Source organism: Coturnix japonica, chromosome 14 (genome assembly GCF_001577835.2).
Source record: "Coturnix japonica isolate 7356 chromosome 14, Coturnix japonica 2.1, whole genome shotgun sequence".
Lineage (NCBI taxonomy): Eukaryota > Metazoa > Chordata > Aves > Galliformes > Phasianidae > Coturnix > Coturnix japonica.
In genome coordinates this window covers 5,787,089-5,811,569 of record NC_029529.1, presented here as the reverse complement: position 1 = coordinate 5,811,569, position 24,481 = coordinate 5,787,089, and the positions used below count along the sequence as shown (strand labels likewise).

The 24,481-nt window shown below is 47.9% G+C and overlaps 1 protein-coding gene across 5 annotated transcripts in view; it reads right to left on the bottom strand.

The window, feature by feature from the left end:
* LMF1 (lipase maturation factor 1) overlaps positions 1 to 24,481 on the bottom strand; it is a 148,747-nt gene that overhangs the window by 89,602 nt on the left and 34,664 nt on the right. For all 5 annotated transcript variants that reach the window (XM_015876946.2, XM_032447597.1, XM_032447598.1 and 2 more), the window contains 2 exons: positions 14,674 to 14,822; positions 2,594 to 2,659 (listed from right to left, as the gene is read on the bottom strand). In XM_015876946.2, coding sequence (XP_015732432.1) covers positions 2,594 to 2,659; positions 14,674 to 14,822 — 215 coding nt within the window. The remainder of the gene's footprint in view (positions 1 to 2,593; positions 2,660 to 14,673; positions 14,823 to 24,481) is intronic.

Genomic DNA, 24,481 nt, shown 5'->3' with positions numbered 1-24,481 from the left:
GCTTACTGATGACAAACAGACCTACAAAGCAGCTTCTCTCCGTGTTAACTGCAGCATGAGCAGGTCCCCCCAAAGCCTCCTGAAACCAGGACTTCTTACAGGATGAACAGCCTCATAACCACAGCCAGCAATGGAACAGCTGCAAAGCCAAGAAATGAGAAATAGAACCCAATGAATGTCAGAGCCCAGCCCCCCCCAGACCTGCACACATCTGCAGGTACCAAGGCAGCACTACCTGAACTTCTCTCCATCAGTGTCTGTCTCTGTGCTGCAGCACATGGACTCCTCAGGGATCCAAAGGGTGCTGCATTGGTAGGAAAATACCTTTCCTATGTAAACCATGCGTTCTGCCATTTCCCTCTCCAAACTCCACAGCGTCACAGATCGTAAGCCCTCAACACAGAGAGGCTTCAGTTGGGGAACAGATCTCCATAAAGGTTTGGATTAAGGCCCCGCACATCAGAAAGGAAAAAGGGAGGAAAATTACGCTCTGTTTAATTACCCCAAGCCGTAACAACTTTTTACTATTTCACACACGACTCCTGACACAAGTGGAAATGTTATTTTCCACAACCATGGCTGCTGGTCCTACTACAAATAAATAGTGTGGGGCGCGCTCAGCACACAGGAGATGGAGGCCATGTGTTCTCATTAATTCTCTTGGCAGAGGAGCACATGTAGGTTTTGGACTGCAATTCCAGGCTGGAACACGAGAGCTGGGGTGGCCAACATACATCACAGCAGACTCCTTTTGGCCCAGCTCCACTATGGGCTGGTCCAATACCCTGTTTTATCATCCTAATGATGAGCAGATTTCCAGCTGCCCCCTCCTCTTGCAGAGGTATCTTCAGCCTCACCCTCTACTTCCTCCCATTGACTGGTTGGATTTTGGGGACCTTCACCGTAACACATCCCTGTGAATAGCTTTCTCCCTGCCACACATCTACCCTTATCCTTCTCAAGAGGATTCATGTGGAGATGGGTGAAGGTCAGGCTACTGCAAGCCACAGCTACAGAGGAACTTTACCAGAACCAGGGACAGATTATGTGGACTTCTGAGCACTTCAAGCCTCAAATTATTGGGTCTTCCTCCTCCACCTCACACTGAACCCAGTGTCCCCAAAGCATTTCCACCCTGCACCGTGAGAACAGGGCATGCAGAGCTCAACAGGTGAATCACAGCACTGTCCCCACTAGCACTGGTAGAAGAACACTGGCCTCTTTCAATTTCCCTTTATTGAAGCTTCTTTGCCATGGATTAAAATAATTGATATTGATAATCTGATCTGGCCCTTGCCCCTGTTCGCAATTACTTCAGCAGGGATCCTGCCTTATGGGTAGGATGGGAATGGTCTTCATTAGCCTTCTGGGTTACAGAACCAATTCTGGTTTTCATTTGAAGTCTAGAGGATTACGCAAACTGGCTGCTGCAGGATGGGGGACTGGTACCTGGTAAAATGATAGAATTTCTCCTGTTTTGGAAAGAGAAATCCTGATCCTGTAACAGGATTGGGAACTCACTCCCTAGCACTCACACACAATTCTTATCACACAACTGTAGAAAGGGAGATGCTGTAGAAGCGTCCCCACGGCTGCTGCTCAGTGCCTCCCCTGCAAAAAGCCATCCATAGGCAACACCTTGGAATATGTTCTGTAGGTCAGGGAAGTCAGGATCCATCAGGTTTAATTGGAAAGGGAAAATGGTTTCCAGATGTGACAATGGTCCACTGAGGACATCACTCCAAAGGTCCGTCCCTGGGGCAGCACAGAACCCACACGAGAAATCAGGGCTGATCACTGCAGCTCTGTGCACACAGATGTGAAACACTCCCTGCTCCTCATATGGGCACAGAGCACAGATCCCCAGCACTGTGACTCAGTGGCTCCAATGATAACCTGCAGAAGGCACCGTCACTCGCAGCACTGCTTACTTCATAGGGAACCAAGACTTCCTCAGGAGAGCATCCCCATACGCAGCAATTTCTTACCTTTCTATCTCTGTTTATACAAAACACAAATGCAAAACTATACGTAAAAGCAGGGGCGAAGCTGAGCTCCCTCTCCCTAAAATCAAAGAACAGAGCCAGAATACAAACCGCAGTTTATAATCAGAACGTAACGCAATCACTGGAACAGATGTCAGAAAGATAAAGCTGCACAACTCTGAACTGCCAACGATCAGTGCTCAGCATCTTGGATAGCACCGAGATGCTCCATTTCTGTCTGCATATGTCTGAGTTTTGGAATAAAGGAAAATGTTGGCAGAAAGCACACAGCACAATGCTATGGGAAAGCCCATTCCGTTCCTTCCTTTCCTTGCTTTTACAAAGGGAGTTCTCTGTACAGTTCAGACTTATCCCTGAGAGTCCATGGCAGTGGGGGGGGACAGAAATTGCTCTCTGAGGGCTGTGGTTGGGCAAAGCAGCATCACTGAGCTGGCACATGGATGCTCACAGCACGGCCATAGGCTGAAGGCAACAATAAAGGAAGACCAATATAGAGAACTGCCTCAAAGCAGAGAAAAGGCTACAGGAAAATCCACCAAAGCAAAGCAGGCAAGAAAAGAAATAGTTGTAAAGTGCAGACTGCTCACCTCGTAGTGATAATTCATGCAAGTCAAGTCTCTCCAGCAGCGATCCCCTCGAATTTTAATCAACCCCTGGAAAAAAAACACACAAATAAAACAGCATTAGGAATACTTTATTTGATCTCGCGTGCCAAATTATTATCTCTAGATGTAGTATCTCTGGTTACAGCACAAGGACAGCAATAGCAGTACCAGTATCCCTGCAGGATAGGGAAGAATTGTGGCCAGGAAAAGTCTGAGAACTGGTCTCTGGAACTGCTGGAACTGCTTTGATAGAGAGTGAAGAGTCACCTGCAAACCTACATGTGGCTGCTTTTGTGACTTTAAAATCCAGACCCAATTCTTTAAAGCACCCCTCTTCAAAGCACCCCTATAGGAGAGGGGATGCTGGCAGAGGACCATGCAGCTTCAGCAGCCGCCGGAGTCCTGAGCTGGATGCAGAGATGCAATCAAAGTAATTAGAGAAACAAAAGAGGAGAAGGGGAAGGAAGCTGACAGATCTAAACACAGATGAATGCGCTAATGACAGGTCTGCTCTACCTCGGGTTAGAGGTTGGCAGTGAAATTAGCAGGTAGCAAAGGCTGTGCGCACTGATATTTCAAGGCAACAAGAGGGTGACATTTCCAAACCAGTGGGTCCATTCCAGGGCTGGCAGCAATATTGGGATTAAATTTCTTTGCCTCAGTGATGAGGACTAAAAAGGAATCAGTCGGCCACGGCAGGAAGGACACCTGGGCAGGGATGAGCAGGAAGCCTCTCAATCAGCCTGTGCCAGCCCCGAGCTATGCAGGCTTTGATGTACAGCTAAAGGTCTCTGATTAGGATCACAATATCCCAAATTGAGGAAAGCTTCGCTAGTCAAAAAGCTGAACCAGCTCTCTATCATCTGCATACAATCAGGGGCTATTTGCCTACCTCTGACATTGCCCCTAATTGTAACGTTCCTGCTTTCTTTAGAAGAAAAATCTGCTGTGGAGTTTCTGCAAGGACCCAATGCTACCTTTGTTCCTTTATTATTCCTTTTCCTGACAGCCTAGAGGAAAAGAAAGTCACAGTGCTGTGGTACAGCCTGGCTGAGCAGATCTATCCTTAGCTTCTGTACGCACTGATCACTTAATGTTCTGCATACGTGCCATCAGATGATGTAAATTAGTCAGACCTCAGGCTTAACCCAGCTCTGACTTCCTGAACCAAACGAGATGCACAGGAATAACTATGAGATTATTGGACACAAACTAACAGGAAATCTGCACCTCTCCCGGTCTGAGCCTCACAGCAGATGATGCTTCGACGCGTGTCTCTGTGAACGAGGTGACCCCACTGCTTTCAGCAGGGCTACTCACAGCCTGAAGTTGTATCTGGTGCTTGGATTGAGCAGATTTTGCCCATCTGCTGCTGCATATACATTTTTGTTTCCATATTCCCCCCTTTTCCAAACATGAAATATTTTTCAAGCTAATGTTAATAGCAGAGGACAATAAACAAGAATCATTAAACTCTTTCAGAAATCATTGACTCTGGCAACTTCTATCATGTTGTTTTTAACCAGAAATGGGCCTGGGGAACCCAGCAGATGCCACAACACAACTTGTGAAGCAGGACAAGAGCCCCAAGGCCAACTGCATACAGGGCAGCCCTGCAAGACCCAGACAATTTCAGCTAGACAGCACCATCCCTAAGAGCCCTCACAACAGGGAGGTGGCGGGGTCACTATCTCTATATGTGTTTGAGAACTGCAGAGACGTGGCACTGATGGCTGTGGCTGGTGGGCACAGCAGGATGGGTTGGATTTATTTGAGAAGCCTCTTCCAACCTTGAAGACTATGAACCTATGAAACCATGAGTGGCAAGAAAAACACCTCCTGAAAGGTAACTGCTGCCAATGCTACAGAGCAAAGCAATGTGTTTGCAACCAGAGAAAAGGAGCAGAGGATGCAGCAAGTGATACAGCAATGGGACATCCCCTCCAGCACCACCACCACCAAAAAGCCAAGCGGAGCTGGTCCAAAAGGCACAGCTGAAAGCATGGTAAGTTATACCAGAGGGGAGCTGCAGAATGGGAGAGTGGGCTGGGGGCTGCCCCAGTAGCAAGGGCTGTGTTTCCCTTCGTTCCTGCTCCAGGGCAGGACAGGCTCCTGGCAGCAACAGCTGCTCCAGCCCCCCCAACCAGCCGTGCTCACTCAGCCCCCCTAGGATTGTTTCTAGAGTTACAGGATGCAGTGATAGCATCGGGCAGGATGCGCCGCAGCCGACAGTGCTGTCAGGGCAGAAAGGATGCAAAGAAAGGCTCTGTGCAGGGACTAAAGGACAGATACCTCAATGACCTTCCTCCTGCCTTGTGTGAGCTCTTACCATGCTCTGTTATTCTGCTGAAATAATTAAAGCAAGGATACAATAGAAAAAGGCTGTGATAAAACTCAAAATCTCTCCTGCAATGAGTCACAAAGGGAATTAATCACGCTTTGTTTACTACAAAGCTATCAAACAGGAAAATCACTTCAAGCTCTCAACATCAAACTGCTTTCAGCACAGAACGCTCCTGCTTCCACGATTATGAGGCACTTCAGGTCCTTCTCACATCGCTGCTGTTCCCAGATCCCACTCTGGGTTCTTCAGTGGCTGAAAGAACCCGAAGCACTGAACAGAGCTGCTGTGCCTGCCTGTATCCTGCAGCACACCGGGGTACAGCAAGCAGTGGGGACTGCACACAGCCCAACAGCTCAACCACTGCCAGCACACTAATAAATGCTTTGGCCTCAGACAGCAGCATAAGGAGAAAAGTGGGATAAGGGGATGCCTGCAGTCCCTGCAAGGTCAGGCAGCGGAGGAGGAGGGAGAAGGAGATGGGGATCCTCACATCTGCCGGCATCTCCCAGCTGCTGGATTGCTTTCAGCCTGCTAACAATTTCCCAACCCATTCTCAAGATTTCTCTGTGCATATGAACAGACCTAAACTACACAGCTGCAGCAGATTATGGTGCCGTAACACAGATCAAAGCATGAGGAAAATGTCCTGTCCCTCGCTCACAGACAGGCAGGGGTTCATGCATCTCTAATGTACCTGAACTGTCCTGTGTTAGGGCAGGGACCAGGAGGAAAAGGAGCCTGAGGGCATGGGACAACATCAGGGTGCATCAGCACTGGGAGAGCCCCCGACCATTTGGAACCAGGCTGAAAGCATCACACGTGGAGTGTCTGGGCCAGACACTAAGAGTTAGGGACCCCATTGCAGACCCCACTCCTCCAGCTGACCCTTGAAAGCAAAAGAAAAAGGGAAGTGGCCCTTCCTCAGCTCAGTGCAACCTAGAGCATTCAGTTTTTAAGCCCATGATTGAAATTGAGCCCCACAGATCAGTTAGATTTGGGTGGGAGCTGAGAAATGGGGCTTGTTCCTAGCTCAATACATTAAGGCCACGTTGGAGGCAACGCCTGTAACAAAGATCAGGGCTTTAACAAAGGGCTTCTCCGGCATTCTGGGGCCATTTTTTGAGAACACGATCTGTCCAACACCCTCAAAGTACAAGAAAAGTGGGTAAAAAGTAATGACTTCCAAAACATTTTCATGTTTTACCATCAGATCAAATAAAAAGGGTTATACGTTGTGCTGGGAGGGCAGGGATGCAGCATTCCAAGTCAACTTGTCTTCCCCAGTGCAGGAGGTGAATGCACGCTCACAAACAGCCCCAGCATAGGAGGACACTTGCAGAAGCACTGCTCTGTTTGCACACTGGGGGTTGGTGCAGGCACTTTCAAAGCTCTCTGTATCAGAAGAGAAAGGTATTCAGCGATACAAATTAAATAGAAGCCAAAGGGAAGGAAACAGGTGGTGAACTGAACCGGCAATTGCCCTCTCGGCCCTGTGGCCTTGCTTTGAATCCAGTTCTAACCAGAATTATTAAATTCATACCAATAGGACGGGGCTGCACAGCCCCCCTGAGCAGCAGCAAGGCCTGAGAAAGGGGGAGCTGAGATCCCACTGCTGATTTACTGCACAGCCACAGCATCTGCCCCTATCACAGCCCTGGGTTTGCAATTCAGGTGCATCACATCCGCCAGCATTTCCCATCATGAAGGAAAACTACATTTAAGACTTCTTATTGTTACTGCAACCTTATTATTTATGACCGATACACTCTGTTTCAGACCCAATACATTCTACAGACTCCATCTGTGTGGATGGTTGAACACATTTGCTAAGTTTGCCAACTGGCAGCCAGGGCACTTTGGGGGTGGAAATCCAAATCAGCCCTTTGCTCCCAACGCATCAATTCCAGTCTCACTTGATTGAACAACCTCACACACCTCTTCATGTTCCCCATTGCTGGCAGAATTCCCAACAAAAGGGATTTCTAGGGAAATTAAGCCATAGAGAGGAAGTTTATCAACAGCTTTCCCACCCATTACAAGCAAGGCTGCTGCCCACCTCACAGCAGGATCTGCTGGTCAAATTGCACAGCTTTCAGAAGGAGCAGCACACCATGCAGACAGAGGAGCGATCCCTCCTGCCCTTCTTCTCCACTTGCAGATCCCAACATGGGACATGCACACAGCCATGCAGTGCATCTCTCAGCAGCATGTGGCTCCCTGTTCCATCCTGCACTCACTCTTACAATCCTCCTCCTGACGAGCTGATCCTCTCCTAATTAAACGCACCAGGCAATGGGTGCTTTGAGCACTGGGCTCTTGGGCATTGCCAGGTCAGATGCCAGCAACAACAGGCAGCCCCTTCCATCCCATAACCCACCCCACAGACAGCTCTGCCCTGCTGTACCCCCTCTCCAGGCTGCTGCACTTTGGTGACTCAAACAGAAAATAAGCCAAAATAATTAAAATGTCATTCAAGCACGAAGCCGATGTGAGTCACTGTTACAAAAAATATTGCAAAAATTCTTTCAGGAGTGGGGGATAATTATATTCCTCCCTATCTATTGATTTTTCTCTATAATGCAGATGTCAGATTTTCCACGGTTTTTTCCTCTTTTTTTTTTACTCCCTTCCCCCCCTTTTTTCTTTCCCTGGAGTGTCAATGAGGAACAAAGCGCTCTCTGAGACTTTTTCAGCCCCAAGAAAAGAAATAAAATGGTACAGACAGACCAATAGGACGGCAAGACAGAAAGAGCTTGGTGACTGCAGCTATGTCTGCAAACCCTGACTTTATGACACAGGGAATGGGGTACCAGTGCTGTCAATTCAGAGTCCACCCAAAGACCTTCATTCTGTGACTTCAAGAATCAAACGATGGCTGAATAGGGAATGTATCTCAGAGGACAACCCTCAGTTCTGGGATTTCGGTTTCTCTCGTAATATTGAGTGCTTCTAGAGAAAACCCAGAAGAGCACCTCACACCTTGCACCCAACTGCCCACCAATCCACGCTCCATTTTACCCACAGGTAACGTGGCTTCCACTTCTTTGACATCCAAATCTCCACAAACCTGTTTTGAAGACAAACCAGCTGTAATTTAGACCCCAAACTCACAGAAGAAGAAGAGACGTTCCGAAGCCAATGCCTCAAAGCAACTCTGCTCCATGGCAGACACAGCTCCCCAATCTTGGATCCAACACAAAGCAGTCACAGAGCACTGTATGCCTGCTAAGACTGTGCACTGCACACAGAGCCCCTTCTCTGCTCTTAGAAGTGCCACACGGTGAGGATGTGACACAGGTACCAGGCTTTTGGGAAACCTCCTTCTACAACTCTGACAGCAGCAAGGAAAGGCTCCCAAAAGAGCTGGTAGCTGGTGCTCCTACTGATCTCTCCTTATATTAGCAGCTGGTCATTCAAATCCCTCCTGTTTCTTCTGTGCAAAGAGAGAAATAACAAGGGCTGGAACAACACTTTCTTAGCCAGAGAATGACAAGCATACACTCCTCAGGTGGCACTGCTGTTTATAGCTTTGCTCTGTCAGCACCACTGAGGCTTGAGGAGATGGGCTTCCCAACATCAGCAGGTTACGGGACAGGGCTCCACATTTAGCATCACAGAACCATTAAGGTTGGAAAAGCTCTCTCAGATCACCAAGTCCAACTCCAACCCATCCCTCCATGCCCACCAACCATGATCCAAAGTGCCAATTGCACTTGGGTGAGCACAGGGCTGGTCCCAGATGTGGGGCAGCTCCATGCAGACTGGGACACCCGAGAGCACAGCAGTGCTGAGTGGGAACTCAACTGCTGCACAAAGTGAGCAGAGGGCACGTGAGCAAATGGACAGTGCAACAAGAGAAATGGACGATGCAACGAGACAAATAAAGATGCAATGGGATAAACTGACGATGCTCTGCTTGTGGAGGTTTCGATGCATTGCAACCCTGCTGGAGCTAAACTGGAGGCACTGCAAAGGCACGGCGCAGCATCCCAATGGACTGCTGTGCTTCTGGAAGATAAGTCACCCTCGTGGGCTCCTGCTCTATTTGCTGTTGCTTTTTCCCCCTCTGCTATCAGAAAGACCCTTTGAGAAAGCAGCAAGGCTGCAGCAGCAGCGTTTGATTGACTTTGAAGACGAGCTGTAAGCACTGGGTGAAAGGGGTTCTGACAAGTCCTTGGCATTAACGGCTCCATGCCTTTTAGAGGCACTGAAGGAACAACACGTCTTCCTGCCAAGGGCTATTACTAGACAAATGGAGAGAGATCAGAGGCACAAAGGAGGTTGCTAAGGAGTCAAGTGTGGGATCCCTGCAGAGAGGAGGAGGCTGCAGCTGGGACGGCAAAGGTCAGAACATTGCAGACATCATTTTCCAAAAATTCCCATGAAGCCTCAGCGCCCGAGTCAGGAGTCTGGCCCTTCCTCTGAATAATGAGAAAGCCATAAAAGAAAGCTCCCTTTCTTCCCTCCTACCCACGCTAATGTAATAAAACAAATTAGAATAATTATTCTCAATTTCAGAGCCATAATGCCCAGGATCAGGGCACGCTTGTCACTGAGATGACAACTACATCCGTTTGATTCTTCTTCTTTTTTTTTTTCCCCCCCCTGTATTTACTAAGATCTCCCAAATTCCAACTTGTATTTCATTACATCTAATGCAATTTTACTGCAGGCATCCAGATTCTGTTTTCTTCAAAGTCTTCATTACTCCTGCCAGAAAGTTCATCTCCCTTATTAGCTAATCACATCCCCACCCTTTCCAGTAACCTTTAAAGTGCCACCCACGTTATGACACTTTTCTTCGAGGAATCCAAGCGAAAACAAAGAGAAACGCAAAGAGATCAACGCGAACCACTTCGTTTCTTCAATGAGAGTATACAGGGGCTTAAAAAGCACTGGGTCTAAGTGTGACAAAGTAAATGACACCTAAAAGATGTAACAGCGAATGGCGGACTCACAATCTGGAGGTAACAGATCACGTTTTCCTCTGAAAGCAGCATCTCGATGTGAAGGATGGAGAACGCTCGGCAGGAAACAGAGATGGGAATTTGGGGGAGGATTTATTGCTAATTATTATAAACCTTTTGGCACTGTTTCTTCTCCAAGACTCCCTGCCTTAAATGATCTTTCTCCCTTCCTCCTCTATACTGTGAGCACTTGAAACAACAAAGGGGGAAGGATGTGCATCAATCCAGCACATAGCAGCAAGAAGGGACAGGAATCCCCTAAATGACAGATTTCTGCCTGTGCTCACACATCTGTAATGGGGCATGATGGAAACAGCTCCCTATAGAAAGCACTCAAATACAAGGTGAGGGAAGTAAAGCCCCTAAAAAAAGGGCTCTGTGTCAGCCCTTCCCTGGGTACCTGGGATGCTCTTGCAGATGGTGGAGCACAGTGCTTTCAGCCAGGAGCATTGGTGTAAGGGATCCTGAGGAGGGCATCAAGGATATGGGACACAGCAGCTTCAGTGACAAAGGGTTTGGGCTTTCCTGGGTTGTGCACTCACTGTATGTTCAAGTCCTGAGGCAAAGCTGAGACCTTTCCACAAACTGCCCCAAAGGTTCTGCCCCACTCTGGGGGGCTGAGCCTGCATGGCCCCGACCCATCTGCACACAGACCCCAGCTCCAACACCTGTGTGCACCAATGAAGGATTGGCAGCTTTAAATCTGAATTTCCTTGCTTTGGGCACTTTTAAATTAAAGTGGTAATGTGCTTTAAATCCTGTTTCCCTGCTTTTCCACTACACTCTTCAATCCCTTCCTCCAGAAACTAATCAAGATGTCTCAGACTCACTTGTGCTCTGCTCCAGCCACCTTCCCCTGTAACTTATTCCATATGTCTGTGATCCTTTGCAAGACGTAGTTCCACCTTAATTCCCCATTTACTCCCAGTTTCCCAACGTGCCGTTACACCTCACCACATTTCCAGAGCTGATAATCATTCGCACAGAACATCACCAAGCTCTGCAAACAGCACCCAATTAGGCCTAACGTGAGCATCTCTGCAGTGCTGTGTGCTCTCTGACATAGAACACTGCAGGCTGATGCTGATGGAAAGCAAAATGCTTATCAGAAAGCCCTGTGAAGTGGCCATTAGCAGTGCAATGAGGCTGCTGCACCTGCATGGGCTCACCTTGCTTTGTGCCTATGAAGGGTCACTGCTTGCAGTGTACACATCTCCTGACTGCAGCAATGGGAAAACAGCCCCAGGATCACACTGGCTCTGCTCCGCAGCTGCCCAAGGACTGGGATGTGGCAGCAGATCCAAACCCAGTGCAATCTGTCAGGGCTGGAGTTACCATGGAACAGCAGGAAGAAGCAGAGAGGACCTTGGGGCAACTGGGCACTGTTGTGCCATATCCACACTGATGCTTGCTCAGAGCATGCACCTGGATGGGATCAGTACTACAGTACTGCAGATATGAGCTTGGCTGTATGAAACACAGGGAACTGCATGCTCCATATCAGTGTCCCATAAACACTGGGTTGCTGGCTGGGATGGAATAGGCACAGGAGTTGCTTTAGTTGGAGAGGATGAAAATCCATCTAAACTCAGACACTGTCACTGCCAACAGCAAACCTCTGCTGTGAGGCTTGAGGAGTGATGTGTAATGAGCACAGACAGCCCTTGGGAATAACTGAGGTGGACATCACTGCTGCCACACCTGCACTGAAGGCATGAGCCTCCACTACAGATCTCTATGGCCCATCACCTCCATCCCTCTGCACGTGTTTCTGCAGTTACCAGCATGTATCAGTGTTACTATAGCTACACACACACGTGCTGCTGAAAATCAAGTTCTCAGACATTCTGAGCATCACAAAGCCCACAGCCTCACAGTGCCTTGGCCTTGAAATGCTGGAAGGTGAGGAAAGGGGCGATGCTGCCCTGTTCTGCTTGCCTGCCTTGAGCCATCACAGCACAGCCACACCAAGACGAGGATCTCGAGTCACACAGCACTTCTAAAGAGACAAATCAGCAGCATGAATCTGTTTGCACCACTCATTTCCTACCACGCTGCTCGCTCACACAAAGGGACCGCTATTCTTTTGCCACTGCACATTCCTAAGAAGCATCCGTCTTTACATCCTGCACTAATGGATTATTAGGAAAGAAATCAAACATATAGATTGAATCACATAATTATGCCTTTTAAAAAGCCAGCAATATTTGAGATCAGCCCAGTGCTTGCTGCCAATCAAACTCCAACAGCAGAGTCTGAACCCTCTCCTTGCCTTGCACAGGAAGGCAGAAGGGATGATTTTACCTCTCACATCCAGCATCTCTTTTAATGAAGCCCAGCTGGAAGTCAGGCATGGTGCAGCAAGACCTGCCCCAAAAGCTTCTCCAGAGAACTCAGGGCAGCTCCTGCTCTCTGTTGCTTTAAGGCAACAGAACAGCTCTGTGAGGCTCACACCAGCTCTGTAGGTTTCTGTGGTCAGAAGTACAGATTTCTGCTGCCATGGTTCTCAACCAGCAGATGTAAAGAAGGGAGTGGGGTGGTATGGGGTGGTAAAGTATGGGAAGGTTTCAAGGGGATGATGGACATTCCCTGGGGACAATGATGACAACAGTCATATCAATTTGGGTTGAGTGAAAGTCTTTCAGATCCAGCCCGTGTCCTTGCAGTTAGATTTTGCATCCAGAGCTATTGGGCTTGGTCTGTTCCTTTGCATGGGCTGAGATAAGCGTAGGCACACTGGCATTTACTTTGGTAGAAAACTCAAGTGTTGTAATGCTCTGGTTGCTAGAATTCTGAATGGAAAGAATGGTGGGAGGAACAAAACCAGCCCAAGGGAGGGCTGCGAGCTGGAAGATGGCATTTTGCAGGGAAAGCCATACCCAGCCCGCTCAGCAGGGAACCAGGCAGGGAAAGCCAAACTTTCTGTGTGAGACATAATCCCCGCCAATCCCACCCCTGGGAACCCTCCCTTCAGGCTGCATTTGTGCACATGCTTCAACCCCTGCCCAGATTACTGAAGAAATCAAAGATTGCCTTGGAGCAGGTGCACCTGCACTGCAGGAGGATGCTTGGGTTTCACGCATTAAACTCTTGTCCCAATGCCTGCAAGCGTCATTACACCAGCTGAGAAGGAAACGTACACGTGTTTGGGTCCCAAAACATTAAAGATACCATCAATCACTGATTTCCACTTGCTTGTATAGATCCCCCTTTAATGACCTTTCCATGTTTTCCTCTCCCATGCCTGTTAGTGCCATACCAGCAACCAGCACACACAAAGGACTTAAGGGGCGGCACCGACTGCAAAGTGCCCTCACCAAAATAACTGCAGATTTATTACTGGGGAGCAGCACAGAGGTAATGATAACACAGACTTCATGATTTTCCTTTACAACAAGCCAGTCCCATAATTGAGAATATATATTACAACAGGAAAGAGAAAAGCACAGTCTCGTTTTATAAGGAAAGCAGGATACAAACTCGGTAATAACACAGCATAAGTCAGCTGCATTTCCTTCCACTCAGAGCATCAATTCCTCCTATAATCACAGCTGAGGAGCAGTGAGGCCACACGAGCCAGACATCCTCTGTCTGAGATGGAAACTGCTGCAACCCTGATATTCTCACCAAACATCACTGCTGATAAACAGACCAAATATTACACCCACAGCGAAGATCTTGTAGGATAAAACAACCTGCATTCTGAGCAACTTGCACTCAGGACTTCACTATTTCAAAGGATTAACAGGTCACCTTGAGGGATCTTACCTTGCAGGATGGAGACCACTCAGCCCCACTCAAAGCACTGCAGAGGGCCCATCAGAAAAGGGACCCCCCCAGCATGAGTCCCCAGGAACATCACTAAGGGCAGCTTTCCTGTTGAAGACCTTAAGTGCACCAACAACAACTGCAACAGCTTTTGTGACCATACGCTGTGCTTCCCTTGACTATCACTGTTCCCTTCAAACATTCTTTGCTCTTATTATTAAGGAAAGAGGGATTAATTAATTAATTAAAGAGCTTATTGAGTTCGACTGTAGATTTCAGGCACTTCATGAGGCTGGGGTGAGAGAAGGGCTTCAGAAAAAGAGACGCAGGGATGTCCCACTGCCTGCAGCATTTCTACAGTGATCCTAAATGAAGATCTGGGGATGCTTCAAAGCATCCACCATCCAGCTCCGGATCACAGGGCAATGCTCTGCCACACCTCTATCTTAACAACGATGTGTCAGTTCCTGATGGATTCTTTTATAAGTGACTTGGGAATTTCCACCGTTCGGACAGTAACACAGCAATTGTTCTCTTTGAAATCACGGAGCAAAGAATGACATTTCAGTAAAGCACACACAGAGACAAAAATACCTCAAGTAAAGCTCCCGGGAATTACCCACTGCATTCCCAAGCATCTTATCGAAGAGCCGCAATGGCCAAGTCTTCAGCTTCACTTCAATTCCTTTGACAGTGCCAATCCCAAGAGCAGCACCAACATATCCATGCACAGGAGTAAGCACGTGTTTGCCTTTCTTTAAATAAACACTAGCAATGATGACTCTGCAAACAGTGCAAGAAGCATTTCCTGCTCCAAGCTGTTTCCTTATAAACTAGGAAAGTACTGAACTGGAGGACTGCAGTGCTCTGCCCCAAGGCAGCTTCCTGCTGGAATTGGATGTTCCCATTGCTGCCACCTCAGCAGAAAAATACCAACAACCCAAAGACAAAACACAAAAGCCCAACCAAAGAGCCCCACTCACCGCTCCCAGCATGATCCTGAAGATCAGCCAGCGGAAGCCCCAGATGACGATGCTGGATGGAGGTGTGGAACGGGGCAACCGGGACAGGGTCCAGAGTGGGCAGAGAAATATCCCCAGGAAGCCGGTCTCCAGGAGCTGCGACTCCCATCCTGCAGAGAAATACAAAGGCAAATATTTGTTGTAGAAGTCCTGCAAGTTATCCTGCCACCCGCTTTCAATTCACAAGTGGAAAAGAACGTAACCCAAGGGATGGTGGCTCCCAGCTCTGCACATCACACACTGACCCACCTACATGAAATCAAGGTGCTTTACACAAGAACGTGAGCTTCAGATAAACACACTCCTGTAAATGCATTCCCCAGCAGCTCTCTAGCACCCAACACTGTGTTATCTATGTCTGCTGTCATATCTGCAGCATATGCCAACACTTGTATTGTTTACATGGTTACTTGACCCAGCACAAAGCAAATGCATGGGCTGTTATGAAGCAAAGAGCATTGCAATGTGCAAAGTGACCCAGGAAAATGACATGCTTTCGTCATACATGTAAAACTATGCTGGGCTCACTTTCAAGTATCAGAAGCAGCTGTAGTGGAATCTCATTTGATATATGTGAGGTTCCTTACATGAAAATGTAATTAAAAAGAAAACACCAGTCTTCCTCCATCCATCCATCCTGTGCTTCCTAAACACACCCTCCAAGTGCCAAAGCCAGCACTGCTGGATGGAGAAACGACGTGCATTGTTAAAAGCAGCTGCACCAGGAAAGCAATGGCTGACACATGACTGAAAGGTTAATTGTTACCCAACCCGGCTGCAGACAGCAGTTATGGGTCGAACTGGCACCGCAGCTCTGCACTTCTGCCCATACAAGAACCCACTGTTGGCTGTGCTTTCATATGTTAATGCTGTGCTCCTCGCAGACATCACTGTGCATGCAAGACACCGAGGATGGCATCTCCATCAGCCTCAGACCTGCATGCAAATGCAGTTTTCTCTGTTTGATTTTTCATCACAGCTCCCAGGAAGGTGTTTGTTTGCAGGCATGGAAAAGAGTATCAAAGGACAGGCAGAGCCGTGCACAATGTGGATTACACCCCAAATTCAAGCACTCATGCATGCAAAGCAAAGCCACAGCCCTCCTGCTATGCAGCAGCCTCTGGGCACCATAGAGCTCAGCCTACACCTGTGCTTTGTGCCCCAAAGCAACAAGCTGGGGGCCTGGCACTACCACACAGCACAGTGCAGCATGATGGGCACAGTGCTGTGCCAAACTCCAGCTGCTGGTGGGAGCTGCAGATCCCCCCCTTCAGGCAATGCACAGCTGAGCTGGCACTGAGCAGGGTTTTGCTGCAATTGCAGCCAAGGGCAAACCACGGTCACAGCGGCACTGCTGCAGACATCTCCATCTAAACCCCCTCCACTTGCAGCTAAATCCTATTCATCTTCATCTTCTCCATGCCCACCAACAGCAATGGGCAGATTTGCTCCTGCAGACGGAGCTTTAGTGTTGTGCTATGCTTTACTCAGCTGCTGACTGCCGTATCAGATCCCACCAAGCTCCTGCTAAAAAACAAGACTAGGGTGCAGATAGGCACGAAGAGTCTCTGATTTATTAACAATCCTCTTCCGGATACACTCAGATCCACTGCTGGCAATGTGGTCACGGGGATCGATTTCCCATGCTAGCACACACCAAGCTGCCACATGCCTGCCTTGGTTCCTCCACAGCCTCCATCCCTCCCCTCCCAGCCCTCAGCCCCCCACCCACACTGCTCCAGCTTTGCAGCCACCCACCCGCTGCTGCTTCTCGCCCCTTTTGCAACTTCCACACTTCAGTCATTACCTCTCCATATTACATACTTCAGTCATTACCTCTCCATATTACATTTTCCCCTCCTGCTTTGCACATTAGGACCAACTGACACCCATCTCTCCCCGCCATGCATCCTCAATCCTGGCTGCATCCTCCTGCACAGCACCACGACTTCCACTCTCCCCTGAAGTCCCTCTTCTACTTCTGTTGGTGTTTTACCTTAGAACCACCAGCTGCTCTAAGCCTTCAGCTCGGACAAAGGAAAACATTCAACAAATGTGAGCTGTTTTTAGCAGAGACTCAGGAATGGCTGCAGCTTGTTATTCTTATAGCCATAATCATGCGCAAATAAAACAGTCTGATGCCACATCATGAGCAATGCATGTCCTTGTGATGGTGCAATGATCCCAGCAGCTATGTGCACTTTGTTTTCTACTATAACTTACAGTTAAGCCATAAAGACCTCCAAAGGCACCCAAGCATGCTGCTCACTATCATTGCACGCACAGCTGATGCTGAGTGCTGCTGCAGTTTGCACATTGCCACCTTTTAATTCCCCTTCTAAGGCCCAACCACAACAGAACCAAAAGGAATCTCCATGTCTTCACAGGGAAGACCTCAGGAGAAGCCCAACCCCACCCCATCCCACCATGCCCACATTTCTCAGTGCCACCTCTCCACTTGAACACCTCCCTCCAGGGACAGTGATCCCCCCCCAACCTGCCTGTGCTTCATTCTGGGGAGCAGAGGGAACACACTAAAGCAGCATAAACCAGACACTGACACAGCATGGGAACTGGGTACCATCAATGGAGCGACACCAATGCACCATGCAAGGTGAAGAGCAGACTAAAACCCATTTTAGAAACAGCAAAGCCCACAGCACTTGCAGGCACTGAAGTCATCTCAGACCCAAAGCCCAAATCGATGCCCCACTGACGCGGGGCTGAAATCAGGGCTCACCTCAACCCCATCCCTCTGGCCCTGGCGCACACTGATACTGCTGGGAACGAAGGGGTCACGTTGTTGACCCACCTGCTCCTGTTTTCTTCAGTTGGATCTAGTCAAATTTCAGCAGCTGCGGCGCGGCACAATGCGCCATTGTTATCTCCAGCACAGCAGGAGAGGGAGCCAATTTTTTTTTTTTTTCCCTTTAGGAAATAAAAAAGAAACAAACTCCGCTGCCGATGGTGGCTGCATTTGCCTCCTCGCATGCGTTTCGGATGGTTGTTTCACGCTCCCAACTTGATGCAGCAAAATCCATCCTATGGCATTTTCGGAGGGATGAGCTGGGGAGGGGAGATGGGGACAGGAGGACAGCAGAGAGGGGAGCGAAAAGCAAAACGCAGACAGCCTCCCATTTGCTTTCTAAGGGTTTTTGAAGAGTTTTTCTTCACAAGCAAGTAAAACCATGCCTCCAAATTTTCAGCTAGGAAATTTAGCTAAACACGAAGTGATCTTTGGAGTCAGAAACCATCTGCTGCTGCTTGGAAGAGGAACCATAAGAGTGGCTCCACCACATTCCCCAGGACAGCAAACATTGGCAGGAGCATGTCGTGCATGGTAGAAAACATTGCTGGTACTTAACATGTAAAAATAAAAGGCAATTTGGTATGAATGAACTCCGTTAAAGTCCAAAGCAGCACCGTTATCTCCCTATAGAGAGTATTATTCCTAATGGAACACAGATTATATGGCAATATATCATTAGGGTTTCCAATTGTCATCTTCATTATTTACCATCCAACACATGATGACCTTTGGGCTCACAGCAGGGCCAAAGCTGCCCCAGAGCCACAGCCCCCATCCCACACTGCAGCAGGGCAGGAAGCCTTGAGCAGAGGGTCCAACGCAGCACAGGGCAGCCAGGCCCAAAGTCTGTGACATCTCTTACTTTCCATTTAGCTATTTTTTTCCTGAGAAAAACTCATTTGGTCAAAATAAAAAACAAACTGCAGCACAGCTGTAGTATAAACAGCTCAGAGAGTTTGTTTTTATCAAATCCCCCTTTTTTCCCCCCTAAAATAGGGGATAGGGGGTAACAGCAAACTGCTTCTCTTTGAGTGTACGTATCTGCACATAATTTATAGAGGTCGTGCCTGCACAGCACAGCCAAATGCTCCTGCCATGTACACACATTTTATGGCTCTCTTTGCAGCCAGCACACAGCGGAGCCATGCAGTGCACAGTGCAGCTGTCCCCGATGAATATTGGGTGTCACACTCACTGGCAGTCAAAGCAAGGAAGACACCCAATACTGACCGACTTATGCTGGAATTAGATTCACTGCTCCTCAGCCTCTCCTCCCTACCTCCCTGAAATGTAGTATGATATAATTTACGCTGCAGCATTAAAACACCTGTTGAGCACGGCATGGGTTTGGCTGACGGCTTTAGGATATTCTGATTAAGGATGGCACGTGCAACAACCACGAGCAGCTCAACCAACAGGGGTAGAGCTGTGCCCAGCACTGAGCACTGTGCCCTACGGGCTGCTCCTACAACACTCATCCCCAGGATCCTCCCCATCGGTGCCTCTCCTGCCCCCCATCTGCTCCCAACCTCCTGCTTGCAGGAGCACAGAGCCAAGGAAGGAATGCAAAAAAACAGGCTAAAAGATGTTACCTAACTGTGAAGAGCCGCATCATTTCAACACTTCCCCAATAGGCCCTCTAACAAATTAAAGTGCTAATTGCAAACGTCAGCCAAATACAAATGCCATTTTAACCTTCCACACCAAAACCCATCACACCATTATCACCAGTTCCAGCTGGCTTTGGCTGTCACATAAGGCTCCCTCCACATGGCTTGACTTCTACCTGCTGAACGCACCATTCTCTTAGAACACAGAGAACAACACCAATACAACCCTGGAGAGAACAGAGCAGAAAGCCACAGGAGCAGTGCTATGTAAGGCAGAACATGCACAGTTCAATGCTGAGAGCTTGGGCTGCAAGAAGGAAGCCCTGGAGATGCAATGGAAAACCTGCTAGTAATGTCACAGAGCAGCCCTGGATCTCCTCCATCAGCAGCAGAGCACACTCACAAGGCTCAGCTTTAACTTAATTTAGGTCTTCCAGACACCCAGGAAAAGCCACATTTATGGCATCAGCAACTGTGTGCAAATCCATCCACAGGCATCTTCCAAAATCACAGCTTGCAACTCAGAGCTCTGAAAAGCCAGCTCATTACCAACCTAAAGTACCCTGCTTTCCTTTAAAATTCTCTGAAATCCCATGCACATGGATGCCTCTCAGGCAGTGAAACTCCAGCTCCAGGCAGCCATAGAAGCCTGCAACCCCTTTGCTATAGCACAACACGGCAGAGCAATAAGAACCCCTTCATTCTGTACTCGCTCTCCGGCCCCCCAAAAAATCCCAAGTGCAAAAGATGCTGACCTCAGAAACCCATCTTAACCAGGATGAAAAAAGGAGGAAAGATGATTAAAAAGAGGAAGATATCAGTCCGCCACAGTTCTGAAGAAAAGACAATGAGGAAAGAAAATGATTTATTGCTTCTCAGCCTGGTGGTGCCTTTCACTTAAAGACCTCAGAACAAAGAGCGAGCTCTCCCAGCCACCCGTCCCCTGGGGTCTCTTTTCAAAGCCATGACAGCCCTGGCCCAGAGGGCTGCAGGATGGTCCTTGGGCATCTCATAATGGGTGAGGGCAGACAGCCCTGCTCCAGGACACACTGCAAACACCCCAAGCCCAAGGTACACACCAGCATCCCACAACCAAACTCAGCCCCATTCATTTCTGATAACACCCTGTGCATCAAGTGTTTCAGAAGTTTCGCTTGCCAGAGACCTCAGACCGGAGATGCTTCACGTTTCTACAGGCAATAGAAGAGTTTTTCAATGTTGTTGGAAGATTTGGAAAAACGTTCCCAATAACTTTTGTTCTTAAAAGTATAAACCACACAGAAAAAGAAAGAAAAAAAAATTTAGCATAAAAACTTTTAAAAGCTTCCAAGTGCTCTCCAGGGTAGTCATTAGAAACTACTTAGGTAACAGGAGGGTGATAACAGTGAGTTAATGCAGCGTTAAATTAGCCCTCCTTCCATGCAGAACTTTAAGTGACAGAGGAATCAGTTGGGAAGATTTTTTATTTTATTTTTTAAATAATGAAGTTAATGGATTTCCTGTTTTTAGCTCTGTGGGCGGCTGTCATTTTGAGGGATCTGTACATACTGGATTTAATTACTCTGTCTTAAAAGTAACAAAAATACTTTCGTGTGTTCCTATGAACCCACCAGCACCTCCCAGGAGTGGCCACCAAGACAAGGAGAACACCCAGCACTGCCCAGCACTTCTCTCCTGCTCTTGGCCTTCCCAGCATCAAACCATCCTTCAAATCCTGCTGCTACAAGGCTGGAACTACTACAACATGGAACCTCATGAACTGAGGGCAATGGGCATCCAGAGGGGCTCACAGGGACTTCTCAGGGCTTCTCACCATCCTGCTGCAGGCATGGCTGAGATTGGTGCTGGGCTACATAACAGCAGCTTTGCCAGCTCCCCAGGACTGGGATTCTCCCCATATCCCCCTGCTTACTACAAGCAGGGGCAACGATGGCCAGCAATAAGAACAAAGATCACAGTGCCTTAAGCTGGGCACAAAGATGAAGGGGGAAGGAAAGCTGAGCATCCTGCAATGGTCCAGACAGCACGAGCCACACAGATAACTTTATAAATGAAATGGGAAGGGACTGAATGGAGATACCAAGGAACAGAGCTGGAACAGCAGCAGAACAAAAAGGAGAGGTCAGGAACAGTCAGCAGTCACTATACTCTCCAGTTCTGTGACTGGAAAAAGCCTGAAATCCATCATACAGTGGATACTGAAACCCAGGAAACAAGGTGCTCATCTCCAGGGCTCAACTCCTTCAGTGTAAGCTCATTCTCACTGCACCTTTCCTTCTTGCACCAAGAAAGTCTTAATATAAATAGAAAGCCAGCAATTTCCACTCTCAAGCAACCTGTTGAACACATTTTATTTGTTCTTTATACAGACAGGACCCCTGCAGTACTGTGCCATGTGCCTGTGGAGCTGAACTGCTAAAAACAGGTGTCTGTTGGGTGTTAAATCTATCTTCAGGCTGCTTTGGCAGCTTAAGAAACCATTAGCAGCTGTTAACATGGTTAGCATGGCAACATAGGAGCCTAACAGCTCAACCAGCCTGCTTTCTTCACCATTTCAAAACTATCATTTCCCGCTTGTACACTTCAAGCAAGAGCAAATTAAAACCAATACCATGAAAGCACCTGGCAACCACTTTTGCTAGCAGACAAATTGAGTCTTGAAATAAAAGTGTATTAGACAAAGTTTTCCTGTTCTATCATGTGAGGTTCCTGCTGCCCTTAATAGCTCACATCTTAGCCTCATGTTCTAACACCAGCATCTGCAAGAGATGACAAATACCCACCAAGGGACGACTCTCTCATCCAGCTTCCCTGTCTGCTTGAATTAGATCTCTCATTCAAGACTTCTAGTGAGCTTACCGCCTTCACAATACCAAGCAGGAAAAATAACCTCAGTATTGAGCCCACTAACCTCAAACCAGAGCTACCCATCTCAAGGTACGTCTTTTCTATGGAGAGAAGTGAGAAAATCGTGGGTAGGTAACAGCCAGCTTTCAGATTGAACTGGGCAGCATAATATTAAACATGGAGGTTGGTGGCTCTGCCTGTGGTATCTAACCCACCACAGTCAGTGCTTGAGCCACCAGGAGGGGAAGGACCAAAGGGCTTATTCCCTTTTGGCTGCAACAAAGTCCAGGAACTACTTAAACCCATATGTGGGGCTTCGTTACATTCCTTCCGAGTCTTTTACACTTGTGACCTTTAAAAGGCCAAACAAAGAAAAACAAAAACAACATTGGACACTATTTATACAAGACAGCGTGACAAAAACACACTGCAATATCTCTAATATGAATTTTCTGCTTCTAGCTCTGCCCATAGCTAAGCCTATTTCGAGGGATTACACTAAGAAAGCTGATACTGCTTGCATCCTTTAAGACATCCCCTCAGCCCCAGCAAAAGAAATGGGACTCACCATTCAGCAGCATCACTCTGAAGTAACTCAACTAACGAAACCCCAGTGATGTAAAGCTGCTGTAATTCAGGAATAGTTTCATCCAGGCATTTTTCAACATGAAGGGCTCAGAAGCAGCCAAAATGACTAATGGGACCTCAACACCCACAGCCTTAACCTCGAAGAACAAAGGAAGAAAGAGGGAGCAGGAAGAAGGAAGACCGAACACGGACCTCAGGAAATCAAAAAGCTGCTTTCAAAACCCATCTGACTTTAAAAAGATCCGATGGATACGTAGGAGGAAGCAGCAGTTTTTTAGCAATTATGGGACAAGTGCCAAAAAGTCAACGGTGTTAGGAAGTTGTTCTCTCCCTGCACAGTACAAAGGGATGAGCAAATATATAAACAAAGAGAAATGCTGATGTCCAGAGGCCTGAACTACATGCCAAGCAATTTGAAATCCCATTGCTGACACAAAGAAAGGGGTGAACTGGATCAGCAATCACTGAACCCAGTGCTGGAACAACTAAGCTAACATACAGGACATTGAAAATTATAAACAATACAAGAAATCAGAAATACCTCAACATAATTCTTTCCAGCCACAGCGACTCTTGCACTGTGGATCTGTAAGGGGCCGAGTGGAGCAGCTTCAGCTCCAAAGGCAGCATTTGCAGCTTCAGCAGAGAAAAGCAAATCAAAACACTACAGGTCCGCAGCCAAGATTTCACATGATGACCTCTCCTCCATCCTGCTGAAAGAGTTAAAGGAATTCTCTGCCTCAATCAAACGGCCCATCAGTCTTCATCAGGACACACCGTGGGGAAATGAATAACTACAGGAGTTTGAGGATTTTGGGTCATTTCTTTGTGCTCTTTTCTCAGCCTGTCAATAACTGACTTTGGCCTTGAGATGTGGGTGCACAACATTCACCCAGGGACACTTCCATGGGTGTCAGATATTGGCGTGAAGAAGCTTGGCTCGCTACTAACAAAATAACAGGAATCATTGCCCAATTACAACATGCATTGAAAACACAAGTTCTGTGTTTTATCAGCTGATAAAAAGGGTAAACGTAAGTCAGGTTTCTGCTGATTAACAACCAGATGAGGCATTCATTAAGGTTTGCTCTTAATAACAAGCCATTACATTCCCTTGCAACACGTACCGACACTGTTAAACTTGGAGATCTCAGATTCTGGAAAGCGCTGGGACAGACACCCTCATTAACAGAGCCAGCAGCTGCATCGCTGTGGATTCCATTTTAGGAATAAGCAACTTTCAGCACCGTAAGAAAACAAAAAGACAAAGCAACACAGAGCACGGTTATTTATTTTGACAGCTGTGGTTTCACTGTTTTAACTGTTTAGGACAGTTGTAAAGGAAACCCTGAAATGTTCTTGGTAAAAGTAATGAGGCTTTGCTGAGCACAGCCTGGCTCTGAGCAGGAGCTGGGAGGTCCCAGATGTAGGTTATGGGGCTGGGGACACAGTGTGACCCCATAGGGGCCAATGGGGAGGTGACACAGAGCCCCTGGCTTGGTGGGAAGGAGGGGGTCAGCACAACCATGGCAACAGGCATCCCACTGCCACCACACAGGTGATACCAGCCTGGCTGGAGCAATGCAGCACAGCAATGGCTTCATCATTTATTTGTTTTAACTAAATACAAGATCCTATGATAAGGGCTCACAGCAGGCCTAGGAGGCAGACAGAGGCTGTGGGGACCCACCATCACCTCTGTACTGTCACCACCAGGGAAGGAAGGAGGGGGACAGAGGCAAAGCATGAAGGAACCTGGTGATGGAAGGGGAGGAGAAAAGCTTTGCAAAGCATAGGCTGCCTCAGGCCCCGGCAGCTCTGCCAGCCTTCCCTCGCATGCCCCCTCCAAGCAGCTGGTGAACCCACATTCACTTGGGACTGCAGCAGGTGCACTCAAGACCTGAGCTGTCACACT